The 18,397-nt window shown below is 45.8% G+C and overlaps 1 protein-coding gene across 1 annotated transcript in view; it reads left to right on the top strand.

The window, feature by feature from the left end:
- Positions 1-18,397, top strand: part of SSC4D (scavenger receptor cysteine rich family member with 4 domains) — a 65,889-nt gene that overhangs the window by 28,831 nt on the left and 18,661 nt on the right. The window contains exons 3-6 of the mRNA XM_066587984.1: positions 4,126-4,431; positions 14,587-14,658; positions 16,789-17,103; positions 18,179-18,259. Coding sequence (XP_066444081.1) covers positions 4,126-4,431; positions 14,587-14,658; positions 16,789-17,103; positions 18,179-18,259 — 774 coding nt within the window. The remainder of the gene's footprint in view (positions 1-4,125; positions 4,432-14,586; positions 14,659-16,788; positions 17,104-18,178; positions 18,260-18,397) is intronic.

Here is an 18,397-nt window from a genome sequence, read left to right as displayed (position 1 = left end):
GCTGGGGAACAACAGCAATGTATTTAGATAACAGACCATACACTGTTCTCTGAATACATGCAAATGAAGCTAGTTAGCTACTAATGGGCTGATAATAGAAACCGATTCAAATCAATTAGGCTAAAAATTAAAAATTAGGCTGTGGCAGACATAGTTACTTATTCTGTTAGAGCATTTGAGTAGCAGGAGTGATGCTCAGTCACAGCCTGGCTAAAGATACAAAATTCACAATATAAGACGCCGCATGATGTTCAAACCGTGGTATGTGATGTCCTCACGCCTTCCAGTCAGCCGACAACAGTAAGATCTTAGGCTTCAGTTCTTAGGCACTGTTCATAGTTTTGTTTTGCACCCTTTGCATCTCCGTTTTCCCCTGTGCTTTACACGTCCTGCAGCATGTTACTGCGATTTGTGTCAGATTCTGTTGTCCGTTACACTGATAGGTCTGAATAGACGTGACAACAACTTGGTGAGCTGCCCACTCTGCTTTTATTTGTACCTTCTTAAAATGCTTACCTCATTAATTGTGCAATATTCTCTTAGCTGCTTACCCCCACTCCTTACACTTTTTGTGATGTAACCTAACATCCAGATGGTGACTGACTGCTGCAATGACAACATGGATACTATGTCACATTATACACTGAATTGTCACTTTAGTAGAGACATGCATCCAGCAGCAAGTTGGACCTCCTTTGGCCTTCAGAATTTCAGCAATTCATTGTGGCCTAGATCTCACTAGATGTTGCAGTTGTTCTACAGCAATACTGGACCACATGGATAGGATAGCTTCTTGGAGTTGCTGAAAATTAGATAGAGGTACTGACATTCTCTGTACAGCCCTTCACAGGCATACAAATCGCGACGTTTCGACTCCTATGTAGAGGATTTGTCAAGCTAGCTTGACAAAGACTCCACACAGGAGTCGAAACGTTGGATTTTGTATGCCTGTGAAAGATTAAAGTTACACCCTTGTGGGTGTCTTTTACTTGCACCTCCATTTGCTGCCCTTCATTTATTCAAATTATGTCACTCTGACTCTGGATCCTATAGACTGCTTCTTCAAGCTTTGGATCTCTGGTGAGTGCTTCTAACCAACAATGTTATTCTCTGTACAGTCGACAGGAAGGGTTCATTGATTCATGCTGCTTGTGCCTTACACTCCCATCAGCATGGTGCACTAGAAATCTGGATTTAGCTGACCAGATGATGCTTTTCCACTGCTCAGTGATCCAATTGGAATCCAACTGGAAGCTTGTCTTTCTCTTAGGAATGGCACTTGAATTGGTCATCTACTGTTATAGCCCATCCACTGTAAGGAATGACAAGTTATGTATTCAAATACATTAGCTGGAGCACCAGTGTTATTTTTGGCTGCAGTGTACTTGACTGTTTGTCAGAGCTATTCTTGACATCCTCCTCTGACCCCTTTCATTGATGAGTTGTTTACAGCCACAGAATCTCTTTTCTCTTGATCTTACCATTCTCTGTATACTCGTGCGACCGCTGCACAAGAAAACCCACAAGGTTGTCAGTTTACGAGATCTTAGCCCTGCTTAGCCTAGCAAACATGAACATGCCTCAATCAAATTAATTCAGGTCGCTGAATTTTCTCCTTCTAATGTGAATTAATACTGAAACTGAAAACTTGTTCACTTGATTTTATGCTTTACTTTAGGATCACATGTCTATTTTCCATATAGGGAAGCTTCAATATCAGGGCCGATGCGCCCATGTGACTGAGCCCTTACTGCAGGAAGAAGACGGCCGTACTTCAAGACGGACGACTCAATGCAGCGCTGAAGAAAGAACACATGACCGGCAATGAAGCCGGTCACATGTTCTTTTTTCCGGCGCTGCAGAGAGACGTCCGTCCTGAAGTGCGTCCGTCTTCTACCTGCAGTAACACGGGCGCCAATGCGCCCGTGTGACTAAGCCCTTCAAAGGGTCATTCAGTGTAGAATTATACCAAGGGATGAAAGTATTGCCAGAGCACTTGGAGAATGGTACTTGTTATTGTAAAATATAATGCCTATAAGATGTTAATTTTATATCCCATAAAAGTTACAGATTTATATTAAAATCCTTAAGAAAAACAACAAATAACAAAAAGATAGAAAGTAAAAAAAATGATGAAAGACAAAGAACAATACTTTAGAACTGGGTAGGAGCTTTGCCCAGTTTCCTTTTTCTCATGAAAACACCGATTGAATTGCACTATAAAAGCTAAGTATGGCAGTTGTCTTGGAGGCTTTTCCAGCATACTATATATGAAAATACTGCAGTAGACTTATAACTATCCAGTTAAATGATATTAATATCATTCAAGTCCCAAGGTCCAGATGAATTACATCCTAGGATTCTAAAGGAAGAAGCAGAGGTAATTGCTGAACCACTCGCCATAATCTTTGAAAATTCCTGGAGAACAGGAGAGGTCCCAGAAGATTGGAAAAGGGGCAAATGTTGTCCCTATCTTCAAAAAGGGGAAGAAGGTGGATCCAGGAAACTACAGGCCTGTGAGCCTGACTTCTATACTGGGAAAGATCTTCCAACAAATTATTAAACAGCATGTATGCAAGTACTTGGATGAAAATGGAGTAAATAACCAGAGCCAGCATGGTTTTGTAACAAAAAAGTCATGTCAGACTAATCTAATTTCCTTCTATGATAGTATCACTCACTGGGTTGATCAGGGAAATGAGGTGGATATAGTGTATCTTGACCTTAGTAAAGCATTGAACAAAGTATCTTATACTATACTTATTGAAAAAATGACCAAATATGGGATTGACAAGGCAACTGTTTGAGTATGATCACTCAGTTCTGAATCCACCTGAGTGGCCATAAATGGCTGCACATCCAAGTGGAAGAATTTATCAAGTGGGGTACCACAAGGCTCTGTCCTAGGCCCAGTGTTGTTCAACATTTTTATCAATGATCTGGAGAAGGGAATTGATAGGAAACTGATCAAATTTGCTGATTATACAAAGCTAGGAGGGATTGCTAACACTAGGGAAGAGATACAGAATGGAAGGAATTGAGCTAAGCAGCAGCACATGTGAAAGAGTCGGGTATACTAATAGATCATAGACTGAACATGAGTCAACAATGTGATGCAGCAGCCAAAAAGGCAAATGCAATTCTGGGATATATTAAGCATAGAGTCTAGATCACGTGAGGTCATTATCCCCCTCTACTCTTCCTTAGTCAGACCTCATCTGGAATACTGTGTCCAGTTCTGGGCACCCTATTTTAAAAAAGATATATACAAACTAGGGCAAGTTCAGAGACGAGTTACCAAGATGGTAAGCGGTCTTCAAATCATGTCCCATGAAGAACAGTTAAAGGATCTGGGAATGTTTAGCTTGCAAAAAAGAAGGCTGAGAGGAAACTTAATAGCGGTCTACAAATATCTGAAGGGTTGTAACACTGCAGAGGGATCAGCCCTATTCTCATTTGCACAAGGAAAGACTAGAAGCAATGGGATGAAACAAAGGGAGGAGACACTAATTAGATATTAGAAAAAACTTTCTGACAGTGAGGGTGATCAATGAGTGGAACAGGTTACCACAGGAGGTGGTGAATTCTCCTTCAATAGAAGTGTTCAAACAAAGGCTGGAGAAATATCTGTCTGGGATGATTTAGTAAATTCTGCACTGAGCAGGGGGTTGGACCCGATGACCCTGGAGGTCCCTTCCAACTCTACCATTCTATGATTAATATATATTGAGTGCCATTGATCCATTTTCCCTGCAACAGTCAGCTGTTCTTCGTTTGTTAGAACATAACAATTCAATTGTTTGGGTAAAATGAAAACGTTTGGTACCGTGGGTATGAGGCTATGAGCTGAAAAAGCTTTTAGGGTGCATTCACACATGGTGCAGATCCACACAAACAATTTCACAGGATATTTTCTGCTGCAGATTTTATTGCGGTTATGTACCAAAATCCAATTTGGACATGTATGTTGTGCATCCACAATAGATTTCACCCATTTAATTGAAAGGGTTAAAACTACTGGGGATCGACAACAAAATCTGCACCAAATGTTAGGGCTGATTTTGCTGTAAATTTTTCATTTGCAGAAAATCTCATCAACTGTTATGCGTATGTTCTTGCTTGCAGATATTCGACTAGTGAACGGGGAGACCCACTGTCAAGGACGAATTGAAGTTCTTTATAATGGGACTTGGGGTACAGTATGCGATGATGACTGGGACATTGTAGATGCCAACATAGTTTGTCGACAGCTAGGCTGTGGTCATGCCATTGCTGTACCTCACCGACTCTCATTTGGTCAAGGCACAGGACCTATTCATTTGGACAACGTGGACTGCAAAGGAACAGAAGCAGCACTGAGTCAGTGCAGGAGCCTCGGATGGGGAATTCACAACTGCTACCACTATGAGGATGTTGCTGTCACCTGTAATGGTAAAAAGGTTTGGTTCCGGTCTGTCATGGAAAGTGATTAAAAGGCTGAATTTTTCTTTTTATGTGCATGATTGTCATTCATAATTAGAGATGAGCGAGCACCAAAATGCTCGGGTGCTCGTTACTCGTTACGAAATTATCACGATGCTCGAGGGTTCGTTTCGAGTAACGACCCCCATTGAAGTCAATGGGCGACCCGAGCATTTTTGTATTTCGCCGATGCTCGCTAAGGTTTTCATGTGTGAAAATCTGGGCAATTCAAGAAAGTGATGGGAACGACACAGCAACGGATAGGGCAGGCGAGGGGCTACATGTTGGGCTGCATCTCAAGTTCACAGGTCCCACTATTAAGCCACAATAGCGGCAAGAGTGGGCCCCCCCCCTCCCAAAAACTTTTACTTCTGAAAAGCCCTCATTAGCATGGCATACCTTTGCTAAGCACCACACTACCTCCAACAAAGCACAATCACTGCCTGCATGACACTCCGCTGCCACTTCTCCTGGGTTACAAGCTGCCCAACCCCCCCCCCCTCCCCCCCACAGCGCACACCAAAGTGTCCCTGCGCAGCCTTCAGCTGCCCTCATGCCACACCACCCTCATGTCTATTTAGAAGTGCGTCTGCCATGACGAGGAACCACAGGCACACACTGCAGAGGGTTGGCACGGCTAGGCAGCGACCCTCTTTAAAAGGGGCGGGGCGATAGCCCACAATGCTGTACAGAAGCAATGAGAAATAGAATCCTGTGCCACCGCCATCAGGAGCTGCACATGTGGGCATAGCAATGGGGAACCTATGTGCCACACACTATTCATTCTGTCAAGGTGTCTCTGCATGCCCCAGTCAGACCGGGCTTTTTAATTCATAGACACAGGCAGGTACAACTCCCTATTGTGAAGTCCCTGTCGACCGACAGCATGGGTGGCTCCCTGGAACCCACCGGCGATACACATAGAAATATCCCATTGCATTGCCCAACACAGCTGAGGTAGTAATGTCGTGCTTAATGCAGGTGGGCTTCGGCCCACACTGCATGCCCCAGTCAGACTGGGGTTCTTTACAAGTGGACAGATGTAGGTTAAACTCCGTGTGCACCTACAGCATGGGTGGCTCCCTGGAACCCACCGGCGGTACATAAAAATATCCCATTGCATTGCCCAACACAGCTGAGGTAGTAATGTCGTGCTTAATGCAGGTGGGCTTCGGCCCACACTGCATGCCCCAGTCTGACTGGGGTTCTTTACAAGTAGAATCAGATGTAGGTTAAACTCCGTGTGCACTTACAGCATGGGTGGCTCCCTGGAACCCACCGGCGGTACATAAAAATATCCCATTGCATTGCCCAACACAGCTGAGGTAGTAATGTCGTGCTTAATGCAGGTGGGCTTCGGCCCACACTGCATGCCCCAGTCAGACTGGGGTTCTTTACAAGTGGACAGATGTAGGTTAAACTCCGTGTGCACCTACAGCATGGGTGGCTCCCTGGAACCCACCGGCGGTACATAAAAATATCCCATTGCATTGCCCAACACAGCTGAGGTAGTAATGTCGTGCTTAATGCAGGTGGGCTTCGGCCCACACTGCATGCCCCAGTCTGACTGGAGTTCTTTACAAGTGGAATCAGATGCATTTATAATTCCCTGTGGACCCACAGCATGGGTGGGTGCCAGGAAGCCACCGGCGGTACATAGAAATATCACATTGCATTGCCCAACACAGCGGATGTAACGTCAGCTGTAATGCAGGTGGGCTAAAAATTCATTTGATTATACTGTAGGCGAGGGCCCACAAAAATTGCTGTATCAACAGTACTAATGTACATCAAAAAAATTGGCCATGGCCAACCAAGAGGGCAGGTGAAACCCATTAATCGCTTTGGTTAATGTGGCTTAAGTGGTAACTAGGCCTGGAGGCAGCCCAGTGTAACGAAAAATTGGTTCAAGTTAAAGTTTCAACGCTTTTAAGAGCATTGAAACATATAAAAATTGTTTAGAAAAATTATGAGTGAGCCTTGTGGCCCTAAGAAAAATTGCCCGTTCAGCGTGATTACGTGAGGTTTCAGGAGGAGGAGCAGGAGGAGGAGGAGGAATATTAGACACAGATTGATGAAGCAGAAATGTCCCCGTTTTGGATGGTGAGAGAGAACGTAGCTTCCATCCGCGGGTGCAGCCTACGTATTGCTTACGTATCGCTGCTGTCCGCTGGTGGAGAAGAGAAGTCTGGGGAAATCCAGGCTTTGTTCATCTTGATGAGTGTTAGCCTGTTGGCACTGACGGTTGACAGGCGGGTACGCTTATCTGTGATGATTCTCCCAGCCGCACTAAACACCCTTTCCGACAAGACGCTAGCCGCAGGACAAGCAAGCACCTCCAGGGCATACAGCGCTAGTTCAGGCCACGTGTCCAGCTTCGACACCCAGTAGTTGTAGGGGGCAGAGGCGTCACCGAGGATGGTCGTGCGATCGGCTACGTACTCCCTCACCATCCTTTTACAGTGCTCCCGCCGACTCAGCCTTGACTGGGGAGCGGTGACACAGTCTTGCTGGGGAGCCATAAAGCTGGCCAGGCCCTTAAAGACTGTTGCACTGCCTGGGCTGTACATGCTGCTCGATCTACGCACCTCCTCTGCTACCTGGCCCTCGGAACTGCGCCTTCTGCCACTACCGCTGTCGGATGGGAATTTTACCATCAGCTTGTCCGCCAAGGTCCTGTGGTATAGCAACACTCTCGAACCCCTTTCCTCTTCGGGAATGAGACTGGGAAGGTTCTCCTTATAGCGTGGGTCGAGCAGTGTGTACACCCAGTAATCCGTAGTGGCCAGAATGCGTTGAATGCGAGGGTCACGAGAAAGGCATCCTAACATGAAGTCAGCCATGTGTGCCAGGGTACCTGTACGCAACACATGGCTGTCCGCACTAGGAAGATCACTTTCAGGATCCTCCTCCTCCTCCTCCTCCTCCTCCTCCTCAGGCCATACACGCTGAAATGATGACAGGCAAGCAGCATGGGTACCGTCAGCAGTGGGCCTAGCTGTCTCTTCCCCCTCCTCCTCATCCTCCTCATGCTTCTCCTCCTCCTCCTGAACGCGCTGAGATATAGACAGGAGGGTGCTCTGACTATCCAGCGACATACTGTCTTCCCCCGGCTCTGTTTCCGAGCGCAAAGCGTCTGCCTTTATGGTTTGCAGGGAAGTTCTCAAGATGCATAGCAGAGGAATGGTGACGCTAATGATTGCAGCATCGCCGCTCACCACCTGGGTAGACTGATCAAAGTTTCGAAGGACCTGGCAGATGTCTGCCAACCAGGCCCACTCTTCTGAAAATAATTGAGGAGGCTGACTCCCACTGCGCCGCCCATGTTGGAGTTGGTATTCCACTATAGCTCTACGCTGCTCATAGAGCCTAGCCAACATGTGGAGCGTAGAGTTTCACCGTGTGGGCACGTCGCACAGCAGTCGGTGCACTGGCAGATTAAAGCGATGTTGCAGGGTGCGCAGGGTGGCAGCGTCCGTGTGGGACTTGCGGAAATGTGCGCAGAGCCGGCACACCTTTACGAGCAGGTCTGACAAGCATGGGTAGCTTTTCAGAAAGCGCTGAACCACCAAATTAAAGACGTGGGCCAGGCATGGCACGTGCGTGAGGCTGCCGAGCTGCAGAGCCGCCACCAGGTTACGGCCGTTGTCACACACGACCATGCCGGGTTGGAGGCTCAGCGGCGCAAGCCAACGGTCGGTCTGCTCTGTCAGACCCTGCAGCAGTTCGTGGGCCATGTGCCTCCTATCTCCTAAGCTGAGTAGTTTCAGCACGGCCTGCTGACGCTTGCCCACCGCTGTGCTGCCACGCCGCGCGACACCGACTGCTGGCGACGTCCTGCTGCTGCTGACACATCTAGATTGCGAGACAGAGGTTGAGGAGGAGGAGGAGGGTGCTTTAGTGGAAGAAGCATACACCGCCGAACATACCACCACCGAGCTGGGGCCCGCAATTCTGGGGGTGGGTAGGACGTGAGCGGTCCCAGGCTCTGACTCTGTGCCAGCCTCCACTAAATTCACCCAATGTGCCGTCAGGGAGATGTAGTGGCCCTGCCCGCCTGTGCTTGTCCACGTGTCCGTAGTTAAGTGGACCTTGCCACTAACCGCATTGGTGAGGGCGCGTACAATGTTGCGGGAGACGTGGTCGTGCAGGGCTGGGACGGCACATCGGGAAAAGTAGTGGCGACTGGGAACTGAGTAGCGCGGGGCCGCCGCCGCCATCATAGCTTTGAAGGACTCCGTTTCCACAACCCTATACGGCAGCATCTCAAGGCTGATAAATTTGGCTATGTGGACGGTTAACGATTGAGCGTGCGGGTGCGTGGTGGCGTACTTGCGCTTGCGCTCCAACAGTTGCGCTAGCGACGGCTGGACTGTGCGGTGCGAGACATTGCTGGATGGGGCCGAGGACAGCGGAGGTGAGGGTGTGGGTGCAGGCCCTGAGACGGTCGTGCCTGTGTCCTGAGAGGGGGGTTGGATCTCAGTGGCAGGTTGGGGCACAGGGGGAGAGGCAGCGGTGCAAACCGGAGGCGGTGAACGGCCTTCGTCCCACCTTGTGGGGTGCTTGGCCATCATGTGTCTGCGCATGCTGGTGGTGGTCAGGCTGTTGGTGGTGGCTCCCCGGCTGATCTTGGCGCGACAAAGGTTGCACACCACTGTTTGTCGGTCGTCAGGCGTCTCTGTGAAAAACTGCCAGACCTTAGAGCACCTCGGCCTCTGCAGGGTGGCATGGCGCGAGGGGGCGCTTTGGGAAACACTTGGTGGATTATTCGGTCTGGCCCTGCCTCTACCCCTGGCCACCGCACTGCCTCTTGCAACCTGCCCTGCTGCTGCCCGTGCCTCCCCCTCTGAAGACCTGTCCTGTGTAGGCGTTGCACACCAGGTGGGGTCAATCACCTCATCGTCCTGCTGCTCTTCCTCCGAATCCTCTGTGCGCTGCTCCCTCGGACTTACTGCCCTTACTACTACCTCACTGCAAGACAACTGTGTCTCATCGTCATCGTCCTCCTCACCCACTGAAAGGTCTTGAGACAGTTGCCGGAAGTCCCCAGCCTAATCCCCCGGACCCCGGGAACTTTCCAATGGTTGGGCATCAGTGACGATAAACTCCTCTGGTGGTAGAGGAACCACTGCTGCCCAATCTGAGCAGGGGCCCGAGAAAAGTTCCTGGGAGTGGTCCCGCTCCTGAGCATGTGTCATTGTAGTGGAGTGAGGAGGCTGGGAGGAAGGAGGAGCAGCAGACAGAGGATTCGGATTTGCAGCAGTGGACGGCGCAGAACTGTGGCTGGACGATAGGTTGCTCGAAGCACTTTCTGCCATCCAGGACAGGACCTGCTCACACTGCTCATTTTCTAATAAAGGTCTCCCGCGTGGACCCATTAATTGGGCGATGAATGTGGGGACGCCAGAAACGTGCCTCTCTCCTAATCGCGCAGCAGTCGGCTGCGACACACCTGGATCAGGAGCTCGGCCTGTGCCCACACCCTCACTTGGCCCTCCGCGTCCTCGGCCGCGTCCACGTCCTCTAGGCCTACCCCTACCCCTCAGCATGCTGTATTACCAGTGATTTGATTTCCCAGGCAGGAAATAAATTGGCGCAAGCCTGCAGGTCAAATATAATTTTTTCGCTTTTTTGCAAAGGGAAGGCCCCACTGCGTATATTCAATGAACAATACGTTTAATAACTGTGGTGTGGCCCTGAAAAAGTGTCACACAACTTTAGTGTAGCAGAGTTATTAACTCTGGCAGAGCAGGTATTTGCCAGTCAGGAAAGACAATGGCGCAAGCCTGCAGTAAACCGTAGCTGGTTGTGTCTGATTTTTGTACGTTCTCCACGCAGCACACACGTACACGGAGACCTTAGGACTGACACAGGCAGGCCAAATATAATTTTTTCGCTTTTTTGCAAAGGGAAGGCCCCACTGCGTATATTCAATGAACAATACGTTTAATAACTGTGGTGTGGCCCTGAAAAAGTGTCACACAACTTTAGTGTAGCAGAGTTATTAACTCTGGCAGAGCAGGTATTTGCCAGTCAGGAAAGACAATGGCGCAAGCCTGCAGTAAACCGTAGCTGGTTGCGTCTGACTTTTGTACGTTCTCCACGCAGCACACACGTACACGGAGACCTTAGGACTGACACAGGCAGGCCAAATATAATTTTTTCGCTTTTTTGCAAAGGGAAGGCCCCACTGCGTATATTCAATGAACAATAACTGTGTTGTGGCCCTGCCTACAGAATTCTGTCCCTGTAGTATCAATGGAGGGTGCAATGCTCTGCACAGACGATTTTTAGAAAAAAAAAAAAATGAAACACTGCTAACAGCAGCCAGCACAGTACTGCACACGGTTGAATTTGGCCCTAGAAAGGACCGTTGAGGTTCTTGAAGGCTACACTCACTCCTAACACTCTCCCTGCCTAAGCACCACTTCTGTCCCTAATACCGGGTGCAATGCTCTGCACTGCCGATTTTGAGAAAAAAAAAAAAAATTTCCACTGCTAACAGCAGCCTGCACACAGGTAGATGTGGCCCTAAGAAGGACCGTTGGGGTTCTTGAAGCGTACACTCACTACAAACACTCTCCCTACAGCAACTCCAATAGAACAGTACTTTCCCTCACTAACTCACACGGCATCTGAGCCGAGCCGCGGGAGGGGCCGACTTTTATACTCGGGTGACATCTGATCACCCCAGCCACTCACAGCAGGGGGGTGGTATAGGGCTTGAACGTCACAGGGGGAAGTTGTAATGCCTTCCCTGTCTTTCTATTGGCCAGAAAAGCGCGCTAACGTCTCAGAGAGGAAACTGAAAGTAACCGGAACACCGCGTGGTACTCGTTACGAGTAACGAGCATCACGAACACCGTAATATTCGCACGAATATCAAGCTTGGACGAGTACGTTCGCTCATCTCTATTCATAATACATATGTAAACGTTTTACTGGTTATTTTCATTATGATTGGTGATCTGAACAGTAAATATTAAGATGTAATTAAAGGGGTTTTTCAGAATTTAACACCTTAATTACCTGCCTACTTTGTGCCTTAATGAAAAAAGAAGAAAATCCACCCATTTTTTTCTTGAGCGTTCACCATGCGGTATAAATATTGTAACAGGATAACATAATTCTCTGGATCAATGATTATGGTAATACAAAATGGATATAATTTTTCATGTTTTAGTACATTTACACAATACAAACACCATTTATTTTTGTGTTGCTGTATCTGTACTCCAAGAGCCATTACATTTTTTTGCAAAAATAGAGCTGTGTGAGGACTTACTTTTTGCGGGATAGGTTATAGTTTTCCTTGAGACCATTTTTTGAAACATATGAAATTTGGAAAGCTTTTTATTCCATTTTTTTGACACAATATTAATTTTTTTTTTCCAGGATTAAAAATTATTCCCTATCCTCGGGATAGGGGGTAACTTTCAGATTGGTGTGGGTCCGGCTTTGCTGTGGATCGGGGATAATGTTTAATTCTGGCACAGCCCCTTTAATGACAAAAAATGCAATTCTTAATTTTTTTAAGCATTCACCATTGGGTATAAATGATATGTTAACTTTATTCCGTGAGTCACTACAATTACAGCAATTCCAAATTTGCATTTTTTCCATTTTTTTTTTTACTTCTTTTAAAGACTAGGAACATGTTAAAAAAATTAAATTATTTTGTGTTGGAGCATTCAAAGATCGACATTTTTTTTTTTACTGACAAAGCTGTATGAGACTTGTAACTTTTAATGCTACCATATTGTGGTTCACATTACTTTTTGTTCACTTTTTATTCCATTTTTTTGTGAGGTGGTACATGCTAAATTAGCCATTTTGACATTCTTCCTTTTTCACTGTGTTCACTGTGAAGGTTATAAAATGTGTAACGTTTTTATTTGGGTGACTACCAACACAGTGATGCCACTTTTGTGATGTGTTTTTTTTTTTTTTTTATATATTTTTTTTAAGTAATACAAGAAAAAAAGTGTTAGGGAGTAGAGATGAGCGAGCATACTCGTCCGAGCTTGATGCTCGTTCGAGCATTAGGGTACTCGAGATGCTCGTTACTCGAGACGGGCACCACGCGGTGTTCGAATCACTTCCATTTTCTTCCCAGAAAAGTTTGTGCCGTTTTCTGGCCAATAGAAACGCAGGGAAGGCATTACAACTTCCTCCTGTGAAGTTCCAGCCCTATCCCACCCCCCTGCAGTGAGTGGCTGGGGAGATCAGGTGACACCCGAGTATATAAACTGGGGCCGGCCGCGGCTCGCCACAGATGCACGCTGAGAGACATTAGGGAAAGTGCCGTCCTGCTGTAGCTGCTATAGGGAGAGTGTAAAGCTGTTATCTTCGTCTTCAAGAACCCCAACGGTCCTGACCGTGTGCAGTACTGTTGAGGCTGCTTTTAGCAGTTTTGCACATTTATTTTTTTTTTGTATATCGGGCGTGCAGACCATAGCGTCCTCAGTCTGCAGTCATTTTACTGAGTATAGGGGCAGTACTGGTGAGGAAGGGACAGTGGCACAGGGAAAGAGATATACTGGCTATATAGGCAGTGGGCTTTTTAAAAAAAATTGGAAACAAAAATCTTTGGGCTGCCTGTGACCGTGTTCAGTTTACTGCGTGTCTGCTGGGGGTAGTAGTCACTCACTATTACCCAGCTAGGTGTTACTGCAGCCTTGCGCATAATGTTTTCTGGCTGCACTGTGCTTTCAATAACCACAGTCATCCTCCAACAGGGAAATCCATATACAGGCTATATAGGCAGTGGGCTTTTTTCCCAAAAATTGGAAAAAAATACTATATTTGGGCTGCCTGTGACCGTCTTCAGTTTACTGCGTGTGTGCGGGTGGTAGTAGTCACTTAGGCTTAGCTGGGTAATAATGTGACCGTCTACAGTTTACTGCGTGTCTGCTTAGGGTAGTAGTCGCTCATTAATACCCAGCCTTGCGCATAATTTTTTGCTTTGTTGGAGGTAGTGTGGTGCTTAGCTAAGGTATGCCTTGCTAATGAGGGTTTTTCATAAGTAAAAATTGTTGGGGGGGGGGGCACTCTTGTCGCTATTGTGGCTTAAAGGGGTTGTCCCGCGCCGAAACGGGTTTTTTTTTTTTTCAACCCCCCCCCGTTCGGCGCGAGACAACCCCGATGCAGGGACCTAAAGAAAGCTTACCGGAGCGCTTACCTTAATCCCCGTGCTCCGGTGACTTCTATACTTACCGGTGAAGATGGCCGCCGGGAACCTCTTCCTCCGTGGACCGCAGCTCTTCTGTGCGGTCCATTGCCGATTCCAGCCTCCTGATTGGCTGGAATCGGCACGTGACGGGGCGGAGCTACACAGAGCTACACGGAGCCCCATAGAGAACAGGAGAAGACCTGGACTGCGCAAGCGTGGCTAATTTGGCCATCGGAGGGCGAAAATTAGTCGGCTCCATGGGAACGAGGACGCCAGCAACGGAGCAGGTAAGTATAAAACTTTTTATAACTTCTGTATGGCTCATAATTAATGCACAATGTACATTACAAAGTGCATTATTATGGCCATACAGAAGTGTATAGACCCACTTGCTGCCGCGGGACAACCCCTTTAATAGTGGGACCTGGGAACTTGAGATGCAGCCCAACATGTAGCCCCTCGCCTGCCCTATCCGTTTCTGTGTCGTTCCCATCACTTTGTTGAATTTCCCAGATTTTCACAAATGAAAACATTAGCGGAGCATAGGTCCTATACAAAAATGCTCGGGTCGCCCATTGACTTCAATGGGATTCGTTACTCGAAACGAACCCTCGAGCATCGCGGGAAGTTCGACTAGAGTAACGAGCACCCGAGCATTTTGGTGCTCGCTCATCTCTATTAGGGAGGTTTTAATATTTTTAAAATAAAATTTTAACTTTTTTCTCACTTGTTTTAGTCGCACTAGTGGACTTAAAGTTCAGTTACATCAATCGTTTAAACTGTATAATACACTGTAATACTGCTGGATTTCTTAGGTTTCTAGGGCATATCCAAGTTTAGAACATTATACAACAATAACGATGTCAACTCTTCCCTTACTAGCTCTATTTATCAGCTAAACATATTTTATATTAATATATTTTGTTACTATATCATATTTGTTTTTCTTCCAGAGATTTTGCCGACAACCAGTAACAAGGGTCAGCTCACAAAACTTTCCTCTACACCCTCACAAAATGTTCCACGTAAGTAATGTTCCTCTGTTGTGTTTTCTAGTGTTTCTTCTGATGTTTCCAATTGTTAATAATGATATGTAATGTCCTGCACTTTACACTGACCTTTTAATGCTTAGCTTAATCTTCAGCAATGATGACATAAAGGTCTACAGTAGGTCAGTACCACATTTTTCTAGAACCAAGGGGAGTGTGTCATTGTTCTCTGAAGTGAATTATGACAAACTGTGCATACATCGCATATGGGCTGTCATCGTTAAAAGAATATACTGACTTATACTAGCCTTTTGTTTAGTATCCATTGGCCTTATAGGTGTCTATGGACTCATTTTGTGTATTGCATAACCGTTTGTGATGGGAACAGAGCCTAATTTAGAGTTAGGAACTATTCACTTTCTTGACTAATATAGTAACTTTGTAAGGTTCTGTTTGAGTGGTTTCCCTTTATTGATTGCACCAGAAACTGTATACATATATAATTTTGTTTCTCACTCTTGAAGAACTCGTCATCAATCTCTAGGCAGAGTCTTATTCTAAGTTGCTTATTTCTTAACACTCAACTGTCATCTTCATTAGTCTGGAAATAGCTTCTATGTATCATGGCACTTGTGATCTCTGTCTGACTACATCTATTATTAGTCTGTGCAAAGTGTTTTCCTGTAAAATGAGGAAGCTGTCTATAGGAGAAAATATCTGTGTAAGCAGAAGAATAGACAAGGAGAATTACAAGTCTTATAATACATTCAGACTGAAGTATATAAAAATGGATATTAGTTTACAAAATGGCAATAAACACAAAATCAATCGTGATTAGAGATGAGCGAGCATACTCGCTAAGGGCAATTACTCGATCAAGCATTGCCCTTAGCGAGTACCTGCCCGCTCGGAAGAAAAGGTTCGGCTGCCGGCGGGGAGCGGCGGGGGAGAGTGGGGAGGAACGGAGAGGAGATCCCTCTCTCCCTCTCTCCCCCCTGCTGACTGCCGCAACTCACCTCTCACCCGCGCCGGCAGCTGAACCTTTTCTTCCGAGCGGGGAGGTACTCACTAAGGACAATGCTCGGTCGAGTAATTGTCCTTAGCGAGTATGCTCGCTCATCTCTAATTGTGATACATTCTTTCAAACACTATTACTACTGGGGCCACTATGGGAGTCACTATTATTACTGGGGTCACTAGGAGGGGTAACTGTTACTATATAGTCTTACACTTACAATCAGCCCTTTAAATGCAACCATAAGGCTGATGTGGCCCTCGGTGAAAATGAGGTTCATACCCCTGCTCTAGGAGTTTTCACAGCTCACACTTTCAAGCTACACTAAACCTCATCCACATCAGACTTTCAGGGCTTTTTGCATGGCTCACAATTCAGGCCATACCCAACCTTGCACCAACCTCACGTACATGCCGCTCACTCTGCCACAACAACTTGCATACCAAACCCCACCTTTCTACCAAAACAGCCACCACCTGGTATGGCAAAACGTACCCAAACATTTGTCCATCAGACACACATGCCTAATCCAGCACAGTACCTTGTGATGTACAGGTTCCAATGCCCCCCATGACTGTGATCAAGACCACTCATACAATGTCTACAATGCCAAAACATAAAATTTTACAAGAATTAGTTCCATAATACACCTCAATAAATGCTCAATAAACCTCAGCAGGTATGAAATAATCATCAATACTATAGTGATAGATCATTAGCATCTGCATAATTTCCCCCAATAAATATTAGCATCCTTTATTATCTCTCTAAATAGACTCTAGCATATACGAGAGACTCGTACATAGACTTGCACTTTTGCTCAACTATGCTAGGTTAACTTCTTCATTCCCCTTACAATATACACTACTAACAATGTTTGCTTATGGGGATTGCATGTCTGTGTGCTTGATTTGACGACCTTTTTGCAGTGGGTATGGCTTAAACATCTGAAGTCAATAATTAGAAGGGGAGTCCATATACTGTACTTTTGCCCATATGATATATATTATGTATGACTATGTAACCTCCTCAGTAATTATTGCCTTTGGGAAAACAGGGCTCAAATGAAAGTTCTACTGTTAATATTTGGTTTGCATTATTTATATTTTATATATTCTAACCATAAGTGTTTTACTATCATGTTATTTTAGGAGATGGCAGCATAAAGTTGGTCAGTGGAGCTGACTCCTGTCAAGGGAGAGTAGAAGTATTCTACAAGGGTAACTGGGGTACAGTATGCGACGATGACTGGGGAATGAAAGATGCAATTGTTGTATGCAGACAAATTAACTGTGGTGAAGCTCTGGACTACAAAAGCAATGCTTACTTTGGTTATGGGACTGGTCTCATACTACTGGACAATGTGAATTGTGATGGGTCAGAGTCATACCTATCAGCTTGCTACAGTCTTGGCTGGGGGATTCACAACTGTGGCCACCATGAAGATGCTGGAATCATCTGTGCTGGTAAATGACACTTGAACTAAGGATCGAGTTATTCTGTATAACACAAGCCACATTAAATTTCCCTAAGGAGATTATCCTCAGGCCTTGAAACCATTAGAATTGGATAATCAATTAGCTGGAAGTTCACTTTCACTCACAGAAGTATTATGGTTCACATAGATAAGAAGCCTCAAACCTTTGGGCAGCAATGCAAAGACCCTTATGTATGAGTCCTACTTAGGCCAGTCTCACACGACCAGATTTGAATTGCGTATTCTGTGATTGTATAACACGCAGTTTAATCAAATACATTCTATTTGACAGCGGAATCCGTGACCTTGTACTATATGGTCACAAATATACCCACAGCCCATATGCAGCTACATTGCAAATGGGCTGCGGGTACCCGTGTCATCACTAAGCGATGGCACGGGAAATACAAAAAAAAAAAACTGTATTCCTCATGACCGCCAGTGTGAGTGCGCAATCATACGCAATACAATTGCACGCTGTACACAGGGTCACCGGCTTTGCTCACAGCCGCTGCAGGCCTCCCGCATGTGGAATCCGACCCACTCCTCGGAGCCCAGCCTTATACATTCTAGCTGTTTTCTCCTTCTGAGCTAGTGGTTGGAAATTAGCTGCTATGATGCCTCCATACACCACACACATAGGAAGGCAGGGTCTCTTCTCTATCTGTCTCTGTACACCTCCAGAAGCAGCAGCAGCATGTGTGACATTATACAGCAGCACTAAGAAGTGTAGCTGTGAATTTAGCAGTGTGGTGAGATGCAGCACTTACTAAAATCTGCAGATAACTTTGTCCTTCTCATTCTCCTTCCTTTCATGGGCTACAGCTGTAATGCGTATGGATTTTATCAGTACATTTAGAGAGTGATCAGTGTAGGAGGCATGGGGAGGAGAGGAGCCTGATAAATGAAGAAAAATACATTTTTCTTCTAATAATATACTGTATATTACAATTTTCTTTAAAAAAGTGTTTCCACTATTGATTTATGAAAATAAAATGAGTTTAGTTCCTTTTCATCTATATCATGCTTCTTTCCCCCACTGTTACTGTGTAATAATTGTCCAGGTCTTGGAATTTCAACTACAACCTCAAGTACCAGTTCTTTGACTCAAGACACTGCAGAGTCATTTACTGACACAGCCACAGGTAAATGAAACATTATTTTGTATATTTATTACTTCTATATAGTACATCACATAGATTTTATGACAAATATGGTGCCACGCTATTTTTGCTGTACATTATGGTATATTGCATAAGACACAACTTAATGTGCATTTTCTC

The sequence above is a fragment of the Eleutherodactylus coqui genome, chromosome 1, assembly GCF_035609145.1.
Source record: "Eleutherodactylus coqui strain aEleCoq1 chromosome 1, aEleCoq1.hap1, whole genome shotgun sequence".
Taxonomy (NCBI): Eukaryota; Metazoa; Chordata; class Amphibia; order Anura; family Eleutherodactylidae; genus Eleutherodactylus; species Eleutherodactylus coqui.
The sequence above is the reverse complement of the archived record's forward strand: the minus strand, read 5'-3'. Positions and strand labels throughout refer to the sequence as shown.